We start from the raw sequence: 23,916 nt of genomic DNA, 5'->3' as shown, positions 1-23,916 counted from the left end.
GAAGTCAGCGGCCTCTCCCTTCTCATAAGAAAGGAAATCTTTATTCCGTACGCGGGCCAAAGCGCAGAAAAAACACAAAGGCCGCAAACCACGTAAATAAGCCAAAAAAAAAAAAAAAAAAAATCGAAGTACCGCTCTCAACTAGCGCGCTCTCCGCCGATCTTACGTCTCTTCCCAGCAGGCCCCGGGAGTCACCGCGAGACTTCATCAATTCTCGCGAGATTTATCGGCAGCCATCTTCTTGGGGGTGCTGGGAGCCGGGAAGACCCCCCGAATCGTTCCCATTGAGCTGCCCTTCGTTTTCGCTTTCTTCACTTTTGCCTGTTCTGCGTTGCCAACACCACCTGATCCCGAGGCTGAGTGAAAGCCCGGATCCAGGCGCGTGTCGCGCTCCCGGTTCAAGATTTGCTCGGGTGGAGGGAAGGGGGAGGGCCCGGGCAAACCGTTGCTGCCTCAGTCGGGGTCCGGGGACGGGGAGCTCCTGGCACCCCGTGGATTCGCGGCCTGCGACGGTACCCGCAGAGCTGTTCGCTGATCGGGGCTCGCGGGAACCTGCCACCGGCGCCTCCCACCGCGGCCCACGCGGGAGGCGCGCGGAGGAGGGGGCGGGGGCAGCGGCGGCTGTAGCGGCCGCGACCTGGGCGGGCAGAGGAGTGTGACGGGCCTCGGGGCCGCTGTGGATGGTTTCTAAAATGATCATTGAAAACTTCGAGGCACTCAAGTCCTGGCTCAGCAAGACTCTCGAGCCCATGTGAGTATCCGGGGGCTTTCTCCTTGCAGGGATGAAAGTGGGAGATAGGCGGACACAGAGATCTGTGTAGTTGCCCGAAGTGCCTGTGATGGAGGCCGAAGCGGGGAACATAGATCCCCGGGTTTTGTGTTTTCTCCATTTCCACCCTCGCTTACAGGTTCAGGATTCCCCAGAGAGCCTGAGCTGACCTTTATCATACAGCTGAGTTGGTCCTCCAACTCCTTCTCTTGTTTTCCCGTTATATGTAGACCGATCCCAGTCTACACACACATTTGGTGAGGGCCCCCAAATCGGTTTCTTTTCTTTTAGTGAATCCAAGCATAACCTCTTGCCCACAGACTGTTTTACCTTGTTTCTTTAAATGAAGTGAATGGCCCTAGTTAGGGGTTAGGACAGTTCTAATGTAAGCCATTCACGTTTTACCTAAATATAGTCCCCGAAAGAAAGGCCACGTTTCCCATGTGCTATCTGGCTCACCCGCACCTCCCTTAACTGATTGAAGATGTAACAGGTGCTAAGCTGCCCAGTAAGATTCCCTTTTCCCACTAGCAGATTTGTTAGCTTGGAGAGGAGGAAGAAAATGTTATTTATCCATATGGTATATTTGGCACGTTTAAGTGGGATGCTGTAGATGGACTCAGTGTTTGTGTGTGTGTGTGTGGGGGGGGTTGTTCAGAATGCTGGAATGTTTTATTTTGGAAAAAATAAGTGTTTTAATACATATAAAATATATCATGGGTCAGGTGCTTTATCAAAATTAGTTGATTGACAATAAAAGTGAAAGAGGGAAAATCCATTCATTTAATAAGCTTATTAAGTGCCTGCTGTATATTGTGGGAAGCTTTGGTGATAGAGCTTTTAAATTACAAAGTTGAGAAGACAGTAGTAAATGAGTATTAAAGAAATAAGGTAATTCCAGATTAAAATAGCAGTGACGGTTGTAATAATAGAGGGTCATATAAAAGACTGATTAGAAGGCCTTTCGCAGGAGGTAGCATTTGAGCAACACTGAAGGAGGAGAAGAAACCATCTGTGTCAAAGTCAGGAGAAAGACTGTTCCTTGTAGAAGGAACAGCAAGTGCAAAGGCCCTGTAGCAGATTTGATCATGGTGTGTTCCAGAAGAGAAGGAAGGCAACTCTGGCTGCAAGGAACAGCGTGATGGGGGAGAGAATGGAGTAACAGGAGGTTGGAGAATTAGTCAGGAGCACATTATTTAGGTTCTGTGAGGTCATGGTCAAGACCTAGGATCTTATTTAAAATACAGACCTTAGATAATTTAGACCTTAGATAATTTAAAGCAAGCAGGGATTGATTTGATTTTAACACCGCTTGCTTGCGGAGATTAAGGGGGCAAGAATGAGAAGACTATTCTGAAGGGCACTGTAGGCAGAAATGTAGGTCGTTTATATTAGAATGGTAATGGAGGCAGAACAAAATATGATTTATAAGTAGATCTGATAAACCTTGCTGTTGGAGTGGATGTGGGAGATAAGGGAAAGGGAAATCAAGGATAATGACTAAGAGGTTAGCCTAAACAGCTGGATGGGTGATGATGGAGAAGGCTGGGGGAGAATAGGTTGAGGGGAGGAGGAAAGGTAATTGGTGTTTGTTACACGTTCAAGTTCGATATTTAAGAGGTGATTGGATTGAGTCTAGAACTCACGTAGGACTAGAGAAAGAAAGAGTCATGCAGAGAGTATTTGAAACTATGGAATTGTGGGAGATTTCCTAGTCAAAATGTTGATAGGGAAGAAATGAGGGCCCACATTTGAGGTAGATCTCAAGACTGAGATTTATGGTACTTATGAAACAAATGTATGACAAGAGAGGTGGGTTGGCAACTTGATGAGATGCTGCAGAGTGGATGAAAAAGGTGAGGCAGATAAGTGGCCCTTAAGTTGGGAAAGGTAGGAGTCATTGGTGACCTTAGCAAAATAGTTTCTTTGAAGTGAGATGGTCCAGATAGAAGACTTATTTCAGGATGGAGAGAGAGAGAGAGAGAGAGTGCAACAGTGGTTGTAGTGGTTTAGAGGATGAACTTCAGAGTCGGAATGGCTGACTTTGAATTTTGCCTCTGCCACCTACCAGCTATGTAATATTGGGTAAATTACTTAAGTGTGTCGCGTTTCCTCATCTGTATGGGGAAATAATACGTATTAATCTTTAGACACTGCCTGGTTTGTAATTAGCACTCGATAGGTATTAGATGAACAGAAATTGTAAAAAAATTTTTTTGAGTTTAAATAGCATTCCTTTTTAAAGACATTTTTGAGTTACAGTTGACACAATGTTATATTAGTTTCAGGTAAGCAACATAGTGATTTAACTATCTGTATATGTTATACTGTAACCTAAAAGAAGATTATAGTTACGTAGTGTATGCTTGTGACTTTTATTCAGTTTTAATAAAGTATGTTTCAGATATCTTATAGCTTACTTAGATGACTGTAGCACTGCAGTCATTACTGTTAGGATAAATAAGGCTGCTAGTACAGCCTAGACAGTGGTAGGAATTGGGATTGCTCCTTTCATAATGTACATTGCTGTGGTAAAATTGAGCCCTTATCCAAGTTCCTGTCCTTTCGTTGCATTTTAGGTGAGTTCTCGATGACTTTTAAAGCTAATTCTATTTGCTTAAGACTTGTGGGTTCTAGCCTTGGTTTTGTGAAACTTTAGGATGTGTTATCTAAAGGGATTTTTTTGCTTTACTTTAAAAGTGTAATTGCCAAATAGCACTTATTTGAAGGAGGATATTTGAAGGCCCAGGGTTAAGATGTAACTCAAAACTTGTATGGAACTTTCTAGCTACCTGTGCTAGTAAAATATCTCATGGTTTTGGACTTCCCCTGCATTTTCAATGTTAATTCAGCAAACATTGAGTACTTAATCTGTACTTTGCGGTGTGTTAGATATTGGGGATATTGGGAAACAACCTGAAATAACTATATTCATATTGTTTACTATTTAGCAGGGAAGACAGATGTTGAGTATTGTGAAGATCTTTGAGTATTGTGAAGTCCAGAATGCTGTGAAATGTATGTTTGGAAGGTCAAGAAAGGCTTTTGCTGGCATAACATTTGATCTTAGCTTAAAAGGATGAGGAACAGTTTGCTAGGGCAAAACAGTAGGAGAGCTGTGAAGGCATTCTAGGTTTTGAAGAACAGATTTATGAAAGCCTTAAAATGAAAGAAAAAAAGTGTCTTGGGGGAAATGAAAGAAATTGAAAAAAAGAGCAAAGGGAAGACTAGCAGAGGATAGCTCCAGAGAGAGAGGAGCTGGATCATTCAGGACTTTGTTGAGTCATGTTAAGGATTTTGGATGTTAATTGAAAGATAGTGGGAAGCTGGGGAGGGGTTTTAGTGCAGGAGTTTTCAGATTGACATGAAAACAAACAAATCCCCAGCCTGGTTGCAGTGTTTTGGCATGAAATAAAAGTCGGTAAATCTGCTTGGTATTTGATTATAAGGTCTGTAGATGTGTCAGGGCTCTGAGTTTTGTGTTTTTCCCCCCATTGAAAATGTAGGTGTTAAAATTGGCATCTTGAAATACTTAAGATTGATATTTTGTTCTCTCAAGCATTTGCTTAGTCATACTTGCTATAATAAAATGAAATTAGATGTTGGTCTTGTCTTTAACATTTATTTCTTTTTGCTAATGTGAAGTCCTGGAAAAAAAATTTTAAGCTGTGTGTGTGTGTGTGTGTGTGTGTGTGTTCAGTTTTTCTGTTTTTGTTTTTTAAATAAATAGAGAAGGTTTTCTGCTGTATTTTGAAACTTTTTATGAGTTTATACATCACTAAATGGGTAACTTAATAAAATCATAGACTTTTTTAGCCAGAGGGAAACCTCAAAATCAAATCAAATTAAAAAATACTCCTTAATTTTTCAGACGATGGAGAGGCAGATAGACTTAATGATGTGCCCAGATTTTGTGAGGTTAGTAGTAAAGAACAGAATGCATAGTTTTGTGTTCCTGCTGCTATGTAGTGCTGGGGAGTTAATGTTGTGTAGTGGAAAGAAGCCAAGTTTTGTAACCATATAAACTAGTGTTCACATCTAAATTCTGCCACTTACTAAGTAATCTAGCCAAATGAACCTCCCTTTTATACCTCCCTTATTGGTATAATAGGGGGAATTATACTTATTTCCTTCTGCAGTTGAAAGAAATGAGACACATTTTTTTTTTCAAGATTTCTAAATTAATTAGAGAGCCACGGCCTGAGATGGTCACCGTGAGGAGAGGGAGAGGGAGAAAAGAGAATATTAAGCGGACTCCCTACTGAGCTTGGAGCCCTGCCAGCTGATCTCACAACCCTGGGATCATGACCTGAGCCACCAAGAGTTGGATGCTTCTCCCATGAGCCACCCAACAACCCTTGAGACACATATTTAGGAGCCTAGCCCTTCTGTCTTTCCTTAAATACTGCTTGATTAAACATAAATAGGTTACTTTTATTACGACCACTGCTGCTGCCACTACACCTGCATTTGTATGCATTGTTGATAGTTTTCTATTATTTCCAAGTTCTGAGAGGTAAGGAGACCTCCATTTTGCAAGTGAAGACACTCTGGCACAAAGTTAAGGTACTTGTCCAGAGTCACACAGTAATTTAAACTCACGCTTTTTTGCCTCTGGAACCATGTACTTAATTTACTGCTACACAGTATAGAGTGTATTCTGCCCTCTTACTGTATGCACTTTTTATCCTATTACATTTTCGTAATACTAGCTGCCATTATAAAGGAGTAAAGTTCGAAAGCATTATGGTTGTCAGTGCTTTACAGTTTAAGAAAGAAACTTCTTCAGAATTTTTGTAGTCTTTTTCCCCTCACCCACACTTGTTAGCTATACCTTTCTTACCACATTAAAATTATTTTTGTTCCTGTTTTACAGGAAGAATTTGAAAGGTGATCTTTTCACTGCTGAACTTTTATTCCTCTTTCCCTCCTTTAATCTTTCTCTTTTTACAGACTCCTTTTGGCATAGAAAGTCAATTTCCTAGTACTTAAGGAAGAAAAACTCAGCAACAGTTGCAGCAAAAACAAAACAAAAAAATAAAATAATACTTTTCTTCCAGTCATTTTCATGCTAGCTTTTCCTTTCACTAGTAAATCTAGAAATAGTAGTCAGTTTTTAATTTTTCCCTCCTTTGTCCCCAACCATTTAGTTTCCTTTGTCATTTAGTTTCTTCCTCCTTATACACAAAATTGCTTACCTCAGTATTACCAATGAATTTATTAAATGTAGAGATTTTATATAAATTTTATATTTTTTGTCCTATATATATAACACTAAGCAGTGCTGATGCTGCCTTTTTTTTTTAGCTTCTCCTATCCTAAATCCCTAATACTTCTCTTTCTTCTCAAATCAGCTGTCCTCTTCAGTTCTTATTCTTGCCTTTTAGTTACATTTTTTCAAGTTCTTTTTTCATGCCTTTTTTCCTCTCAACTATTTCTACTTTTGTCATCTCATTCATGTTCATTCCCATGGATAGTTTCCATTATAATCTGTTCCAGTGGTTCTTAAAAACTGTGTGTGTGTGTGTGTGTGTGTGTGTGTGTTGGAGTCTTTGAAAGTTTGATTAAAGACTTCCTTCCTTAGGATATTGCATATGCTGTATATAAATTTGTTTTGAATTTCAGATCTTTTCCAAGAGAACCTCTAATCTCTGCATCATTTTTCACATATGTATGTTTAGGCATAACCTCTCTTCAAAGCCTTATTCCAGTTGCTAGCTGTTTATCCACCTGGTTCTCCCATCTGAACTTCAAACTACATTTCTGAAAATAAATGTTCTCTGAATTCACTAATTTCCATTTCAGTTCCTCAAATTTTCTAGGCTTGAAATTTTATTTTTTAGTTTTTCCTCCCTTCATCCTTTCCCCCTTCAGTTAATCATTGGGTTCTATCTATTTTAATAATTGTTACTAATGACATTGCAATAGGGGGCCTCACACTTCTTATCTAAACTTTTGCAGGTTTTTTTTTTTTTTTATTTCCCTTCCCCTTAGTTCCTACCTGGATGCTCAGTCTTGTTTATATGCTTTCATTTGATCAAAATCTTTAGCATTCCTAAATAAATTGCATGCATTTTGGCTTAGGATTCAAAATGTATAATCTGCTTATCTTTCCAGTTTTGTCTTCCCATTTTTTTTGGTGGGTCTTTAATTTCAGCAAAGCTGATCTTTTTTCTATATCACATTGTTTATACTGTCCCCTTTTCCAGACTTTTAGAGGGTAACATTCATTGAGTGCTTATCATATACTAATCATTGTGTATTCATTGAATGTGATCTAGATTCTGTTATTTCAGTTTTAAATAATGAGGAAATTAAGTCTTAGGCAGATTAAGTAATATGGTTCATTCATAGCTGATAAATAATGGAGAAAGGATTCCAAACAAGATATTTTGATTTCAGAGCTTTGTTGCATGTTATGATATACTGCCTTTCTCCATTTCCTTTATATATGTTGAAATCAAAGGTGAAGGATGATTCCAGTTCTTCCAGAATGTTATGATCCATCCATCTGGAAGGAGTGACATGACTCTTTTCTCCTAGCACTAGTTTGCATCAATTATGACATTCATCACTTGCTTACTTGTTTAGTAATTAATTCTTACTACTTTAGCTTCATTATTAGAATCTTAGGTCCTTGAAAGTGGACTCCAAATCATAAGATTTAACTGTTTTCCTGTCGTATACAGCACACAGCATAGTGCCTTGTGTGTCAGAAATTAAATGCACTGGTTGAAATTTCCAGTTTGGGTAATCATAACCTAAGGAGAGAGAAATGTAAACTCTAAAATCTACCATACTTCAATGAGAATTTTCTTTTCCGAGCAGCAGATGTGTGAGCAATTTGAAAAGTTACTAATCTCTCGGTCTGTTTCTCTTTAGTTTTACTTCATAGCACCTCCAGATTATGTAAAGCCTAAGTGATTTTTTTTTTAAGGGGGAAAGGACACTGAAAAATAATAACATTTACTCAAAGTATTTTTGAATTCTGTTATGTGTAAGCTGCGGGCCTCCATGGAGCTGCTCAGAAAAGAATGCTATATGACAATTCTAGTCTGATGAATTTTACAGCTGGTAGAAGAATTTTTCTAGGGGCCCCTGGGTGTCTAAGTCCTTAAGCATTTGTCTTCAGCTCAGGTGAGCCCAGCATCAGGTGCCCTGCTCAGCGGGAAGCCTGCTTCTCCCTCTCCGTCTCCCCCTGCTTGTGTTTCCTCTCTCGCTATGTCTCTCTAAATGAATAAATAAAATCTTTTAAAAAAAGAATTTTTCTATGCTTAATTATTGGTTAAAATATTTTTCATTATCTTCCTTATCCCTTTAACTTTTGTTGAGTTGACTCTCATTACCACGTTTTGCTGCTCGACCTTTTTTGGCTTCTTCACCTGAGTGCTGAGTAGTTAAAATGGATTTAGCATTTTCTGTATGTTTTAGCACATCCTTGTCTTTGGCTTACAATAGTTCTCAAATAAAATGATTTTATATGCATATAAATCAAAAGACAGAGGTACTATTATGAGCAAAATAGGAAGTCAGATATTCCGGTGTTTGGTGTCTACACATCAGGAATGACTAATTTAAGCTTGAGCTAAAAAGCTTCTAGGAATATTTTTTCCTTCCTCCTGCTTCCTTAGTCCCAGAAAAAAGAGAATGAGAGAAATGAATCGATGGTATAAGCCCTTCCTACCAAACTTAGTCACTTACTTACTCCCACTGCCTTATTTCTGTGGAACAGTCCTTTTTAGTCTACAAATAGTAACTTCTCAAACAGGTGAAAGTTTATTTTTAACTTGGGGTCATATTTAATATTGTGTGTGTGTGTGTGAAATAGAATTCACTTGAGATCTGTTACTGAGTGATTCTTCCTGAGATATTTTACCAACACGTAAGCAGGTATGTTTATGTATTCTTCTTTCTCCTTTGTACACAATTGGTATCATACTTGGATATCATTCCATATAATACATAAAAGTGTTTCCTTTTTGTTAAGGTTATGTAGTATTTTAATGTAATAGATATACTATAATTTAATCATCTGTATTGATGAACTGGACAAAAAGTACTACAGTATATATTTACCACATGACACACCCATGTATACCCATCACTCTGATTCTGCTGTTAATATTTTAGTGTACTTGCCCTGTCCTTCTTTGATATATTTTATTTATTTGATTTGACAGAGATCACAAGTAGGCGGAGAGGCAGGCAGAGAGAGAGAAGGAAGCAGGCTCCCCGTGGAGCAGAGAGCCCGATGTGGGGCTTGATCCCAGGACTCTGGGATCATGACCTGAGCCAAAGGCAGAGGCTTTAAACCACTGAGCCACCCAGGCGCCCTCTTTGACGTATTTTAAAGTAAATTGCAGATGTTAGTGAACTTACTGCTAAGTACTTACGCATATCATTAGAGTTCAGAATTTATAGTTTTATTTATTTATTTAAAAATTTATTTATTTATTTATTTGACAGAGATCACAAGTAGGCAGAGAGAAGGGAGCTGAGGAAGCAGGTTCCTTGCTGAGCAGAGAGCCCCATGTGGGGCTCCATCCCAGTACCCTGGGATCATGACCTGAGCCAAAGGCAGAGGCTTAACCCACTGAGTCACCCAGGTGCCCCAAATACACCACCTTTTTTTTTTTTTTTTTAAAGATTTTATTTATTTATTTGATAGGCAGAGGTCACAAGTAGGCAGAGAGGCAGGCAGAGAGGAAAGGAGGAAGCAGGCTCTTTAACCAGCTGAGCCACCCAGGTGCGCCCCCTCCTCCCTTTTTTTTTTTAAGATTTTATTTATTTATTTGACAGAGAGAGAGATCACGGGCAGGCAGAGAGGCAGGCAGAGAGGCAGGCAGAGAGGCAGGCAGAGAGGCAGGCAGAGAGGCAGGCAGAGAGGCAGGCAGAGGGGCAGGCAGAGAGGGGCAGGCAGAGAGAGGCAGGCAGAGAGAAGGGAAGAAGCAGACTCCCTGCTGAGCAGAGAGCCTGATGCAGGGCTGGATCCCAGGACCCTGGGATCATGACCTGAGCCAAAGGCAGAGGCTTTAACCCCCTGAGCCCCCCAGGCGCCCCTCAGCACTTATAGTTTTTTTTTAATTTAAGATTTTATTTATTTATTTGACAGAGAGAAATCACAAGTAGATGGAGAGGCAGGCAGAGAGAGAGAGGGAAGGAGGCTCCCTGCTGAGCAGAGAGCCCGATGCGGGACTCGATCCCAGGACCCTGAGATCACGACCTGAGCCGAAGGCAGCGGCTTAACCTACTGAGCCACCCAGGCACCCCAGCACTTATAGTTTTAAAAGAAGTTTGATACAGTGTTTATATAATGGTGTACACAGATCTTAAACTGTATCCTTTGATGAGTTTTGCAAATGTATACATCTTTGTAACTCAATTCCCTGTCAAAATAAAGAACATTCCCATCATTCTGGAAAGTTTCCTCATTCCCCATCCCATGCTACCATTTACCCATAGAAATAATCACTGTTCTGATTCTTTCCCACTGTATATTAGTTTTGCTTGTTATGGAACTTCATTTAAATGGAATTTTAGATTAGGTGCTCTTTTGAGCAGGACTTCTTTTTACTTCTCAGAATGTTCGTGAGATTTATCCATATTGTTGCATGTATCTTAGTTTTTCCTTTTTACTGCTGAGTAGTCGTCCATTGTCAGGTGCATGCTATATAGTTATAATAATACCTGTGCTATGTTTTTTAGTACTGATTAGTTAATTTAACAGAATTTTTCTTTTTTCTTTTTAATTGAAAATAATACATACTTGTTTTAATAAAAACTCATGGAGTATAGGAATATAATCCAAAAGTGAGTCTTCCTAACCCCATCTTGATATCGTATGTAAAAAGATCAACATAATTGTATATTTATAAAAATAAATATACATATACTGTGTTTATGTAGGTATATGCAATTGAATATCACTGGTTTAAATTGCATGAGTCCAGGGTGCCTGGGTGGCTCAGTTGGTTAAGCATCTGCCTTTGATCCCAAGAGTTCTGGGATCAACCCCAAGTCGGGCTCCCTGCTCAGCAGAGAGCCTGCTTCTCCTTCTGCCACTCACCCTGCTCATGCTCTCTTTCTCTCTCTCCAAAAGAAAGAAAGAAAGAAAGAAACCAATTAAATTGCATGGGTCCACTTACACATGAATGTTTTACAGTACTGTGAATGTATTTTTCTAATAACTCAATATTTTCTTTCATCTAGCTTATTTTATTGTAAAAATACAGTATATAATTATATATAACATACGAATTTTGTGTTAATTGTTTATATTGGTAAGGTTTCTGGTAGCAGTAGGTTAGTAGAGTTAAAATTTGGGGGAGTCATAAGTTATACAGATTTTTGACGGTGTGGGAGTTGTCACCCTTAACCTTTGCGTTGTTCCAGGATCAACTGTAATTTTTTTAACATGGGCAGGATCATGTTGTTTATATGCTACTGTAAGTGATATGGGTAGCAGACACTCTGCATATCCTCCCATGTGAGTATATTATTTAGTTTCCTGTTCTGCCCAGTGGTTCCATAGTATTACATTATGTGAATATACTATATAATTTATTTTAATAGTGTTTTACTTAAGACGTGGGCATTACTTTCTAGAAAAAAAAATTAGCTTATTTTCTTAATGTATTAAATACCTGAACATAGTTGCAAGAAAGAAAACTTGCCAGAAGGCTTTGAAATGAAAAGTTAAAGTCCTCTTCACCCTTCTCGCCCTAGCACTTTTAGTATTAATATGTGTTCTTTATACCTTTGAAATGGCTGATTCCAGTTTTGAGTAGCTCTGCCATACTTTACTTAGCCATATTTTTACTTGTGTTTTAGTTCATTTCCTAGAGGTTTTTTGGTTTGTTTTTTTACTTTATAAATAACTGCAATGAACATCTTGCCATTTGTAGTTTATTTTTCTCTAACTTTTCCTTCTTTCTTTCCTTTCCTTTCCTTCCCTCTCCATCTCTCTCCCTTTCCTTTCCTTCTCTTTTTTGTTTCTCCTCCTTTTCCCACCTCCCTCCTGGTTCCCATTAGAGAGGAATTATTTTCCAGATGTCACCGAATACTGCTGTTGGAGGCCTTTTTAACATTAAAAGATGTGTTGAAAGCTCAGCCAGGTGTGCTTTTGGTGGTGATTGTTTAATAAATCCGGTAGTTCAGATTAACTTATTTTTTGAAGTCATGTACTGTGTTGCGGCAAGTACTATATCTAGTGTTCTTGTCTCAGAGAGCCATTTAAAAAGTGACAGAGGGAGAGATAGTGTGTCAGTATAAATTCTGGTCTGTTTTTGACTTTATAACTTTCTATATCCTGCTGTTTTGACACTCCCTGCTGCTTTGCCCACATTCTCCAATGATTAATTTTCCATTGCTTACTGGCAATTTAAAAGTTACTGTGAAAAAGCATTTCTACAAATTTAAGACTTCTACAAATCTTAAAAAGTTACCAAAAGTAAAAGATACTTGATTACAATTTCTACATAAAAGCATTAAATATGCCATTCAGCAGATCATTTTTTGCTCTTTGTAATGCAGTTTTTTTTTTTTTTTAAGATTTTATTTATTTGACAGACAGAGATTGCAAGTAGGCAGAGAGGTAGACAGAGAGAGAGAGGGGGAAGCAGGCTCCCACAGAGCAGAGAGCCCGATGCGGGACTCGATCCCAGGACCCTGAGATCATGACCTGAGCCGAAGGCAGAGGCTTAACCCACTGAACCACCCAGGCGCCCCTGTAATACAGTTTTTTTAATTGAATAAATTTGCTCAGTAAAATTGTATAATTTTTAAAGTGTAGTGTGTCTCTTTAATACATTTATGTATCTTAATATGACTGTCGATATAGTGATATTTATTATATAATTACAGTACAGTATTATTGTCTGTGTCTATAATACTGTGGATTAGGTCTCTGTGGCCTATTTATTACTCATTACAAGTTGTGACCTTAAATACCATCATGCCTGGTATGACCCACCCCTGCCCCTCAGACCTGCTCACCCATTGTAGCCACCATTTTACTCTTTTTCACAGGTATAACTTTTTTTAGATTTCACATGTAAGTGATTCATACAGTACTTCTCTTTCTCTGTCTGATTTATCTTGCTTAGCATAATGCACTGAAGGTCCATCTTTTTTTTTTCCACAAAAGTAAAGATATCTTTCTTTCTTGTGGCTGAATAATATTCTGTTGTATTTATGTACCACATCTTTTTTATTCATTTATATATTGATGGGCATTTGGGTTGTTTTTAGATCTTGGCTGTTGTGAATAATGCTGTGATAAAAATAGAAATTCATATATCTCATCAAAATCTTGTTCTCATTTCTGTTGGGTACATACCCAAAAGAGGAATTGTTGGATCGAATGCTCTTTTAAAAATTTTTTGAGACCTCTTTGTTATTTTTTTATAGTGGCTGGGCCACTTATTTTTCCCCCACCAACAGTGTATAAGGGTTCTCTTTTCACTACCTCTTCACCAGCATCTGTTGTTTCTTGTCTTCTTGATGGTAGCTATTCTAACAGGTGTGAGACAGTTTCTCTTTGTTTTGATTTGCATTTCCCAGATGATTCATGAAGCATCTCTCTTGTGTGTTGATCATTTTGATGTTCTTTGGGGAGGTGGCTGTTTAGTTCTAATTTTTTAATTGGAATGTTTGTTTTTGAGTTGATGGAGTTTTTATATCCTTTGGATATTAACCCTTCCAGTTTATGGTTTACAAAAATCTCCCTTTCTTCAGGTTATCTTTCATTTTGTTGAGGGTTTTGTTTGCTCTACAGAAGCCTGTAGTTGGATGTAGTCCCACTTGTTTATGCTTTTACTGCTTTTGCTTTTGGTGTCCGCTTCAAAAACTCATTGCCAGTACATTTGTCAAGGAGTTTACCACCAATTGCCTTTAAGACCTTTGTTTCAGGTCTTAAATTTAAGTCTTTTAATCTATTTTGAGTTAGTTTTTGTATATGGTGTAAGCTTTTGATCTGGTTTTATTTTTTTGCATACAGCTTTCCAAATTTCTCAGCATTTGTTGACAAGACTATTGACTCTCCTTTCCCCAATGTAAATTCTTGGCTTCTTTGTTATAAATAAATTGACCATGTTTGCATGGGTTTATTTTTGGGCTCTGTTCTGTTTTATTGATCTGTGTGTCTGTTTTTATCCCAATACCACACTGAAAATTAATATACTTTGTAATATAGTTTGAAATCAGAAAGTATGGTGCCCCTAGCTTTGTTCTTCTTTTATTGCTTTGGCTATTCAGGGTCTTTTGTGCTTCCATGAAAGTTTTAGAATTGTTTGTTCTATTTATCTGAAAAATACTATTGGAATTTTGGTCAGGATTTCACTGAATCTTTAGATTGTTTTGAGCAGTGATGGACAATTTCACAATATTAATTCCTCCGCTCCATGAACATAGGTTCTCTTCCCATTTGTTTCTTTGATTTCTTTCACAGTCTTGTAGTTTTTGTTGTACAAATCTTTCACTTGCTTAAATTTATTCCTAGGCATTTTATTATTTTGGGTGTTATTGTAAAAGGGATATTTTCTTCATTTTTCAGCGTTTCATCATTAGTATAAAGAAATGCAACTGACTTCTGTATTTTGATTTTGTATTCTGCAACTTTACTGAAGTCATTGATTAGTTCAAAAGCTTTTTGGTTGAGTCTTTTCTTTTTTCTTTTTTTCTTTTTATTAAATCATGTCATTGGGAAATAGTTTTATTTTTTACTTTCCAATTTAGATGCCACTTATTCTTTTGCCTAGCCTAATTGCTCTAGTAAGGACTTAACAGTTCTGTATTGAATAGGAGAAGTGAGAGTGGGCATCGTTGCCTTATTCCTGATCTTATAAGAAAAGCTTTCAGTTTTTCTCCATTGGATATAATGTGAGCTGTGAGTTTGTCCTATATGATAGCCTTTATTGTGTTGAGGTATGGTTCTTCTCTGCTCTGTTAAGGTCTTTTATTATGAAGGGATGTTATATACTGTCAAATGTTTTTTCTGCATCTGTTGAGATGATTGTGTGATTTTTATCTTTTATTTTATTAAAGTGGTGTCTTTTTTACATTTGTTGATTTGCATATGTTGAACCATTTTTCCATCCCAGGGATAAATTCCATTTGTTTTGATGTATAATCCCTTTAATATGTTCCTGAATTTGGTTTGCAAATACTTTGTTGGGAATATTTGCATATGTATTCATTAGGGATATTGGTGTGTAGTTTTTTTGTGGTGTTCTTATCTAATTTTGGTGTCAGGGTAATGCCAGCCTCATAAAAGGAGTCAGGAAGTGTTCCCTCCTCATTATTTTGGAAAAGTATGAGTATTATTTTGGAAGAGTTAATTCTTCTTTAAATACATCAGAGACTTCTCCAGTAAAGCCATCTAGTCCTGGCATTTTCTTGTGTTGGGAGTTTTGGATTACTGATTGAACCTCTTTACTAATTATTGGTCTGTTTAGATTTTCTATTTCTTCCTGATTCATTCTTGGTAGGCTGTGTGTTTTAGGGATGTATACATTTTGTCTAGTTTATATAATTTGTTGGCATATAATTATTCATAGTACTTTAAGATTTTATGCATTTCTGTAATATCTGTTGTGTTGTAATGCCTTCTTTTTCATTTTTTTTAAGGTTTTATTTATTTATTCATGAGAGATGGGGTGGGCAAAGGCAGAAGGAGAAGCAGGATCCCTGCAGAGCAGGGAACCCATTGTGGAACTTGATCCCAGGACCTTGAGATCATGACCAGAGCCAAAGGCAGCTTCTTAACAGACTGAGCCACCCAGGCGCCTTCTTTTTCATTTTTTACTTTATTTTATTTTTTTTGAGCATTCACTTCTTTTCCTCTTAGTCTAGCTAAAGATTTATCAGTTTTGTTTATCTTTTTAAAGAAGCAGCTCTTAGTTTTGTTAATCCTTTCTGATGTTTATCTGGTCTTTATTTCATGTATTTCTACTGTAGTCATTATTAACTTTGGGCTTAATTTATTCTTTTCTTTTGAGTTGTAAAGTTAAGTTGTTTATATGAGATATTCTAATTTTTTAATATATACATTTACTGCTATAAATTTTCCTCTCAGAACTGCTTTTGCTGCATCCCACAGTATTTTTCTTTTTTAAAGATTTATTTATTTATTTATTTGACACAGAGAGAGAGAGATCACAAGTAGGCAGAGAGGCAGGCAGAGAGGAGAGGAAGGGAAGCAGGCTCCCTGCTGAGCAGAGAGCCTGACTTGGGACTCGATCCCAGGACCCTGAGATCATGACCTGAGCCGAAGGCAGAGGCTTAACCCACTGAGGCACCCAGGCTCCCCTGATTTGTTATGTTTTTATTTCATTTGTTCGAAGATAATTTTTTATTCTCTATTTGGTTTCTTCTTTGACCTGGTGGTTTGGAAGTGCATTGCTTAGTTTCCACATATTTGTAGATTTTCTTACTTTCCTCTTGTTGATTTCTAGTTTCATACCATTGTGATCAGAGAAGACAGTTGGTATGATTTCAGTTTTTTAAAATTTGCCAAGATTTGTTTTGTGGCGTATCTTGTGCTCTATCTTGGAGACTGTTCTATGTGCACTTGAGAAAAATGTTTATTGTGCTGCTTTTGGATGGAATGTTCTATATGTCTCTTAAGACCATTTGTTCTGAAATGTAGTTCAATTCCAGTGTTTCCTTACTGATTTCTGCCTTGATAATCTGTCCATAACAGATGGTGGGGTATTGAAGTCCCCTACATTTACTTGTATTGCTGTTTACCTTTAAGATCTGTTTTAATTGCTTAATATATTTCTTTTCTCTTCTTTTTCTTTTTAAAGATTTTATTTATTTATTTGACAGAGAGAGAGAGAGAGAGAGAGAGATCCTAAGTAGGCAGAGAGGCAGGCAGAGGGGGAGGGGGAAGCAGGCTCCCTGCTGAGCAGAGAGCCCATGTGGGGCTCCATCCCAGGACCCTGAGACCATGACCTGAGCCGAAGGCAGAGGCTTAACCCACTGAGGCACCCAGGCGCCCCAGTTGTTTAATATATTTCAGTGCTCAGGATTTGGGAGCGTATATGTTTTGCTATATCTTCTTAATGGGTTGACTCCTTTATCATTATATAATGACCTTCTTGGCTCCATAGCTCAGGGGTTAGAGCACTGGTCATGTATAATGACCTTCTTTGACTCTTGTTACCTTTTTTGGCTTGAGGTCTATTTGTCTAATGTAATTATAACTCTGCCCATCTTTTTTTTTCCCCCCCAAAGATTTTATTTATTTATTTGACAGACAGAGATCACAAGTAGGCCGAGAGGCAGGCAGAGAGAGAGAGAGAGAGAGGAGGAAGCAGGCTCCCTGTTGAGCAGAGAGCCCGATGCGGGGCTCGATTCCAGGAACCTGGGATCATGACCTGAGCCGAAGGCAGAGGTGTTAACCCACTGAGCCACCTGTCATTTCACTTTTGAGCCTGTGTATGTCCTTAGAGTGGAAATGACTCTCTTGTAGTTTGATTTTGTTTTTTTATCCACCCAGCCACTCTGTGTTTTGATTGGTGAGTTAATGTTCATTTATGTTTATGATGATTATTGATATTTAAGGATTTACTATGGCTGTTTCATCTTTTTTTCTTCTGGTTATTTTCTTCTTTTCATTGTTTTTCCTTTTGTTTCTGTCTGTAAGTTGGTTTTCCGTTGTGATTTGCTCAGTCTTCTATTTTTTTTTTTTTAGTTTCATGTCTCTGCTGTAGGTTTTTGCTTTGTGGTTACCTTGAGGTTACATAAAAAATCTAGACAAGCAGCCATTTTCTGCTAATAAAAATGTACCTTCATTTTCTTATAAAGATTCCATTGTTTTAATCTTCCCTTTTGTATTTTTGATATCATAAGTTGTATCTTTTTATATTGTGATTACATTATCAAGTTGTAGCTATATTTTTAATATGCACTTGTTTTAAAATTTTTATTTTTTTATGTTAAGTAGGCTCCGTGCCTAATGTGAGGCTCAAACTTACAACCCTGAGACTAGAGTTGCATGCTTCACCACCTGAGCCAGTCAGGTGACCCTTTAATATGCTTTTTATTTATTTATTTATTTATTTATTTAAATTTTTATTTATTTGACAGAGATCACTAGTATGCAGAGAGAGGGGGAAGCAGGCTCCCCGTCAAGTAGAGAGCCTGATGCGTGCCTTGATCCCGGGACCCTGGGATCATGATCTGAGCCGAAGGCAGAGGCTTTAACAACCACTGAGCCACCCAGGCACCCCTTATATGCTTTTTTAAACCTTTATGCCATAGGGAGGAGTTTAAAACACTGTTCTGAAAAAGAGTTACAGTATTCTCATTCTGGATATTCTATTTATTACCTGGATATTCTATTTTCTGTACTTTGGTCTTTTCATTTCAGCTTAAAGAGCTCTTTTTAGCCTTTTTTTTTTTTTTTAAAGGTTTATTTATTTATTTTAGAAAGAGAGAGAAAGGGAGCAAGTGAGCATGGGAGAGAAAGTCTTAAGCAGACTCCATGATGAGCATGGAGCCCAATGCAGGGCTTGATCTCAGGACCCTGAGTTTACCACCTGAGTGGAAACCAAGTGTTGGACGTTTAGCCAGCTGTGCCACCCAGGCACCGCTTGACATTTCTTATGAGCATGTCTAATGATAGTGAACTCCCTCAACTTCTGTTTGTCTGGGAAGAACTCTATGTCTCCGTTGTCTCTCAAAAATAAATAAAAACAACCAGCCAAGAGTATTCCACTGGCAGAGTTATTTTTGAGATACAAAGGAGACGTAGAGGTTTTCCCAGTTTCAATGTTTTGAATATGTCATTCCATTCTCTCTTGACCTATAGAGTGTCTGCTGAGAAGTCAGCTGATAGCTTATGGTGGGGGTACCTTTGTAGGTTACTGGCTTTTTTTCCTGGGCTGCTTTAAAATTCTTTATCGTCGACTTTTGACAGTTTTCATATAATGTGTCTTGGAGAAGATCTTTTGTGTTGGTGTAATAAGGTGTTCTGTTACCTTTGTGGATTTGTATATCCAATTATTTCCCTTGGTTTAGGAAGTTATCAACTATCATTTAAATATGTTCTGTGCTCCCTTCTCCCACTTTTTTTTTTGAGGTACCCATTATTATTGTGGGGCTTGAACTGATGACCCTGAGATCAACAATGGTATGCTTTACTGACTGAGCCAGCCAACACCTGGGGTGGTTTTTTTGTTTGTTTTTTGGTTTTTGGTTTTTTAAAAACTTTTTAAAGATCTTACTTCTTTCTCCTCTTCCACCTGAATCATTTCCATATTTCTGTTCTTTTTTTTTTTTTTAAGATTTTATTTATTTATTTGACAGAGATCACAAGTAGGCAGATAGGCAGGCAGATAGAGAGAGAGAGAGGGAAGCAGGCTCCCTGCTGAGCAGAGAGCCCGACTCGGGACTCGATCTCAGGACCCTGAGATCATGACCTGAGCCAAAGGCAGCGGCTTAACCCACTGAGCCATCCAGGCGCCCCTCCATATTTCTGTTCTTGAATGTGTTAATTCTCTCTTCCATAGGATCTGCTGTATTTCTAGTACATTCTAATTCATTCTTCATATATTGAGTTTTTCACCCCAGAATTTTTTTTTTTTAGTTTTAATCTCTCCTGCAAAATACTCCTTCTGTTTGTTAATTTTTTTTTAAAAGATTTTATTTATTTATTTGACAGACAGAGGTCACAAGTAGGCAGAGAGGCAGGCAGAGGGAGAGGGGGAAGTAGGCTCCCTGCTGATCAGAGAGCCCGATGTGGGGCTCGATCCCAGGACCCTGGGATCATGACCCTAGCCGAAAGCAGAGGCTTTAACCCACTGAGCCACCCAGGCACCCCTCTGTTTGTTAATTTTATCCCTGAGATCACTGAATTGTTTTTCTGAGTTTTCTGGTTACTCATTAAATTTCTTCATAATAGCTGTTCTATATCCCAAGTTAGATCACAATATTTTGTGTCTTTGGGTTCAGTTACTGGAAATTTTTCATTTTTTATTGTGATGCCATATTACTGTGTTTTTTCATGGTGTTTGATGGAAGTGCTTCAGTTTCTCCATTTAAAGTAGTAAACACCTTTCTTATTTAGGTAAGGTTTTGTTTATTTTGATTCTTAACCATTCAACAGGTTTGTAATTATGAGCCTTCATTTTCTTTCCCAGAAGGTGGCACTATAGTACAAGCCTTTGGTTTCTCTTACCAGAGCTGACTCACGGTTAAGGTTGTTGAGCAGGTTCATTTAAAAGAAAAAAAAAAAAAAGGCCCAAAGGGTGGCTGCAGAGCTTGGGGAGGACTTCAGGCTTTGGGATGTTAGTGGTCTGCGGGGGATCCTCAAGTTGTTGGGGGGAGGATACCAGATGTCCTGGGTGGTGCTCTTATCCCCCAGGGCTAATAGCAAAAGACCCTTTCCTTCTGTTCTCTTTGCCTACTTCCTTTTCCTTCCCCTCTTCCCAGTCACTGTGGTCTCTGCGGAGAGAGCAGCTGGTTTTTGCAGCTTCAGCATGCGTGGTCGGGCAGACCGCTGTTGTGCCTTTACCCACCACCTCCTCTGCCGGAAAGGTTGTGCTGGCTTCCCGCTGGACCAGCCACCACCTTCTCTGCTGTTGCTACAGCCTCTGTGGTCAAGTCCACTCACTTTCAGGTGTGCAGATGGATAGATCTCTCCGGTGTTTGTGTGTCCTCAGCAGAGGTGCTTCCCCCCGCCCCCCACTTCAGTTGTGGATATCTAGTTAGTTGTAAATCATAGCGGAGAGAAAAAGGTAATGACCCATGCTGTCATGATGCTGATGTCTATAATATAGTTTTAAATGTATTAAGTACTTCAAGACCTTTTGGGGGCATTTTATAAGAAATTGCCAATGTAACTGTATTTGTATGTTTATATTTTCTTTAATGATATCTCTAGTATTTACTTTACGTTTTATAAAGTTTAACTCTTTATAATAGACAGTGAATGAGATAGGTCCCATTTTGAAAACTGTTCATAGACTTGCAGTGATCTTCAGTCTCTGAAGTTTTTCATGTACTCTCTCAAGTTGGATTCTGTTAAACTTTGAAGCTTCTGATGACATTAAGTAGCCAAAATTGGAAGAACAGTTCTGTGAGGAATTATGGCTGTTCATTTGGGTTAGGAAGAGGCTTTGTTGGCTTCAGAGTAAGATTAGATTTTACTGCCATGCAGAAGTGTTTGGACATTTTGGGGACCAGGTTGTGGTATACTGGGAAAGATACGTTAAATCTGGGCTGTAACTAACAGATTTTATTCTTTTTTTAAAGAATGATGAGTGTATGGAGGTTTGATTAGGTTAAGCACTTCTGCAGGCAGAGAAGATTAGTTAGCTGTTCTTTCTTGTAGCTTTAAGAGAGAGTTGTGAAATGCCTGAATTTGGACTTTGGCAGGAGGTTAAGAAGAAATGGCAGTGTTCTTGGGACTTGGGTATTGATAGAGATGAGAAGGAAAGGCAATGAGGAAAGACCTGTTAGTATGCTAGAGACATTTTATTGACTTTATCTGTGCAACAGGTCTTTGAACTTGGTGGTACACCTTAAGTATGTCATAATTGGTTTTGACCTAAAGTGAGAGCTGTTTTTTTGTGAGTTTAGTTGATAATACTCTTGATTTAGTGTGCTCTTAAATAGTGTGACAGTTAGTCGATACTTCTCAGCACTTTGTAGTTGGGTCTGGGGAAAAGGTAGACATAGTTACCTAGAATCCCTGTAGGGGAAACAGACAAGCATAGCATACCACAATAACAATTTAGTAGGACACACATGTGTACAGATCTTAAGGTCTGGCAGTTAAGGAAAAATTTATAAAATGTTTCTCCTTAGTTGAATTTTGTTTTTATCTCTTCCAAAGGGTTAAAATTTACTCATGAGTGTTCAGAAAGGGGGATTCTGTGGCTCCTGAAAAATAGGTAGGTGGAAATTCTTTTAATTTTCAGGTTACATACCGAATTATTTTAAGGTTCAGTTAGCTAGGTTTTTCCCAAACTTCTTGTTTTAGTGCTATTTCTTTTGGATAATTCTGCCTCTTCTTGGTCACAAAAAGAAAATATTTCCGGGCTTCTTTTCTCTTTTAGTAACTGGATGAACTACCTCAGCTCTGGTTTGTAAGTAGGTAGAATGTGATTATGAGTAAGTGAAGCGGTGGCCTTTGGAGGCCAGAGTCCTTTCCCAGAGAACTCAAGTCTTCTATGAATTGGAATATGAAACATGGACTACATGTGGAGTTTTGTTGTGGACTGCCATATCAGCATTTCACCTCCAGTCCCACTTTTCTTTTAAGAGAGAGTTCTGTGACATGATACTATAACCGTACCTGTCTGTGCTCAGTTTGCTGTTTGGGCTACTGTTCTTTTTAGTGAACAGCATAGAGTTTTCCAATCTGAGTTAGTTGGTCTTATCTTTGAGAAGATGAAATTGACTTTGTCTTTGAATCACATACTTAACAGATACTTTTTTTTTTTTTAAGATTTTATTTATTTATTGGACAGAGAGATAGGAGAGAGGGAACACAAGCAGGGGGAGTGGGAGAGGGAGAAGCAGGCTTCCTGCAGAGCAGGGAGCCCAGTGTGGAGCTCCGTCCCAGATCCCTGGCATCATGACCTGAGCTGAAGGCAGACGCTTAACTAACTGAGCCACCCAGGGCGCCCTTAACAGATACTTTTAAAATGAGTTTTAAAACCGTGGTTCTCAAGTGTGATGGGAGGACTCCTGAGCTTTCCTGAGACCTTTCATAGGGTTTGTGAAGTCCTTCCATTTCCAACTATTTATCTGTATGAGGTCAGATTTTTTTTTTAAAAGATTTTATTTATTTATTTGACAGACAGAGATCACAAGTAGGCAGAGAGGCAGTCAGAGAGAGAGGAGGGGAAGCAGGCTCCCTGCTGAGCAGAGAGCCCGCTGCAGGGCTTGATCCCAGGACCCTGAGATCATGATCTGAGCCAAAGGTAGAGGCTTCAACCCACGGAGCCACCCAGGCACCCCGAGAGGTCAGATTTTTTTTTTTATGTATTTCAGCCAAAATATCATATCCCAACAGATTGAATATAAAAAAAGATATTAGAATTGTTCTTTTAAGCCAGACATTTAATGGTATTTGTAAAATTGTGGAACATTGTTTTCTCACCAAATTTTTATTCTGTTGTGGAAGTATTTTTTCATTAAAAAAAAGTAGGGTATTTAGTTTCAGGGCAGGCTGTTAGTCATGGAACTCTGCCTATCCCTGCCCTGCATAGGGATTTAGCCCAAAATAGGGAAGATGAGTCATTTTCAAGGAGCAGTGTGATGCAGGAGGAGAGAAAGACAGTTCCCTTTCTTTGGATTCACTAGCTATCAGAATGATGTAAACCTGGAACTGCTCAGGGCCATCTTTGTTGCCATGTGAGGGCCTGCTTAAAATAAAATGAATTCAAGGGAAAGCAGAATGGAAAGATGGTCCTGGTGATTATCATTGGAACCTCTGGATCCAGCTATGCCTTTAAGTTAATTCAAAAATTAATTTACTAAATTCCTGCTTTTGATTACCACCCACCCCAGCCCAAAGGGCTACTTATGTTAAATTGTAGGTTTGTTATTTAATTTGAGTTGTTATTTTAAACTAAATAACTTAAATTTTTTCAGTTTTCCTAATATGATAAATATTGATAGATGTAGTCCTTTTAAATGAAAGCTCTTTAGAGTTCTCTGTAGTTTTTAACATGTAAATCGATCTCGAGACCAAAATGTTTGAGGACTACTGTTCTCAGGAAAAGAAGACATTGCTGCTATTTCTTGGGACTAAGAAAGGGAATGAAAGACTTGACTGAATAGTTTTCAGTGTTGTAATTACATGTATTGTGGTAAGTGTTTGCAGTGATAAGATGTGATTTATATGATGCTCATGGATGGATCATGTTAAGATATGCTTATTTTGTGTTCCTGACTTTATTTTGTAGAATGAAGTGGGTGTGATAATTCTTAATGAATAACCTTTGCTGTAGCTAATTACTACATGCAAATAATCTATTGTTGCCTCCTTATTTGAATTGAATGAAACTTTATAGTAAACTATGGCAATTGAATTTTTCAGTGTATGTATTATATTTGTTGTAATGGGATTTGGATTTTTAAAAGAATAATCCTAAGTACAGAATAATAGAACTATGACTTTGATGCAGATT

The 23,916-nt window shown here is 38.2% G+C and overlaps 1 protein-coding gene across 15 annotated transcripts in view; it reads left to right on the top strand.

Annotated features, from left to right (window-relative positions):
* The first annotated feature begins 623 nt into the window (after nucleotides 1–623).
* RBM26 (RNA binding motif protein 26) overlaps nucleotides 624–23,916 on the top strand; it is an 85,642-nt gene continuing 62,349 nt past the window's right edge. For all 15 annotated transcript variants that reach the window (XM_044249938.1, XM_044249942.1, XM_044249941.1 and 12 more), the window contains exon 1: nucleotides 624–751. In XM_044249938.1, coding sequence (XP_044105873.1) covers nucleotides 681–751 — 71 coding nt within the window. In that variant the 5' untranslated portion in view covers nucleotides 624–680. The remainder of the gene's footprint in view (nucleotides 752–23,916) is intronic.

This window comes from Neovison vison, chromosome 5 (assembly GCF_020171115.1).
Source record: "Neovison vison isolate M4711 chromosome 5, ASM_NN_V1, whole genome shotgun sequence".
NCBI lineage: Eukaryota > Metazoa > Chordata > Mammalia > Carnivora > Mustelidae > Neogale > Neogale vison.
The sequence above is the reverse complement of the archived record's forward strand: the minus strand, read 5'-3'. Positions and strand labels throughout refer to the sequence as shown.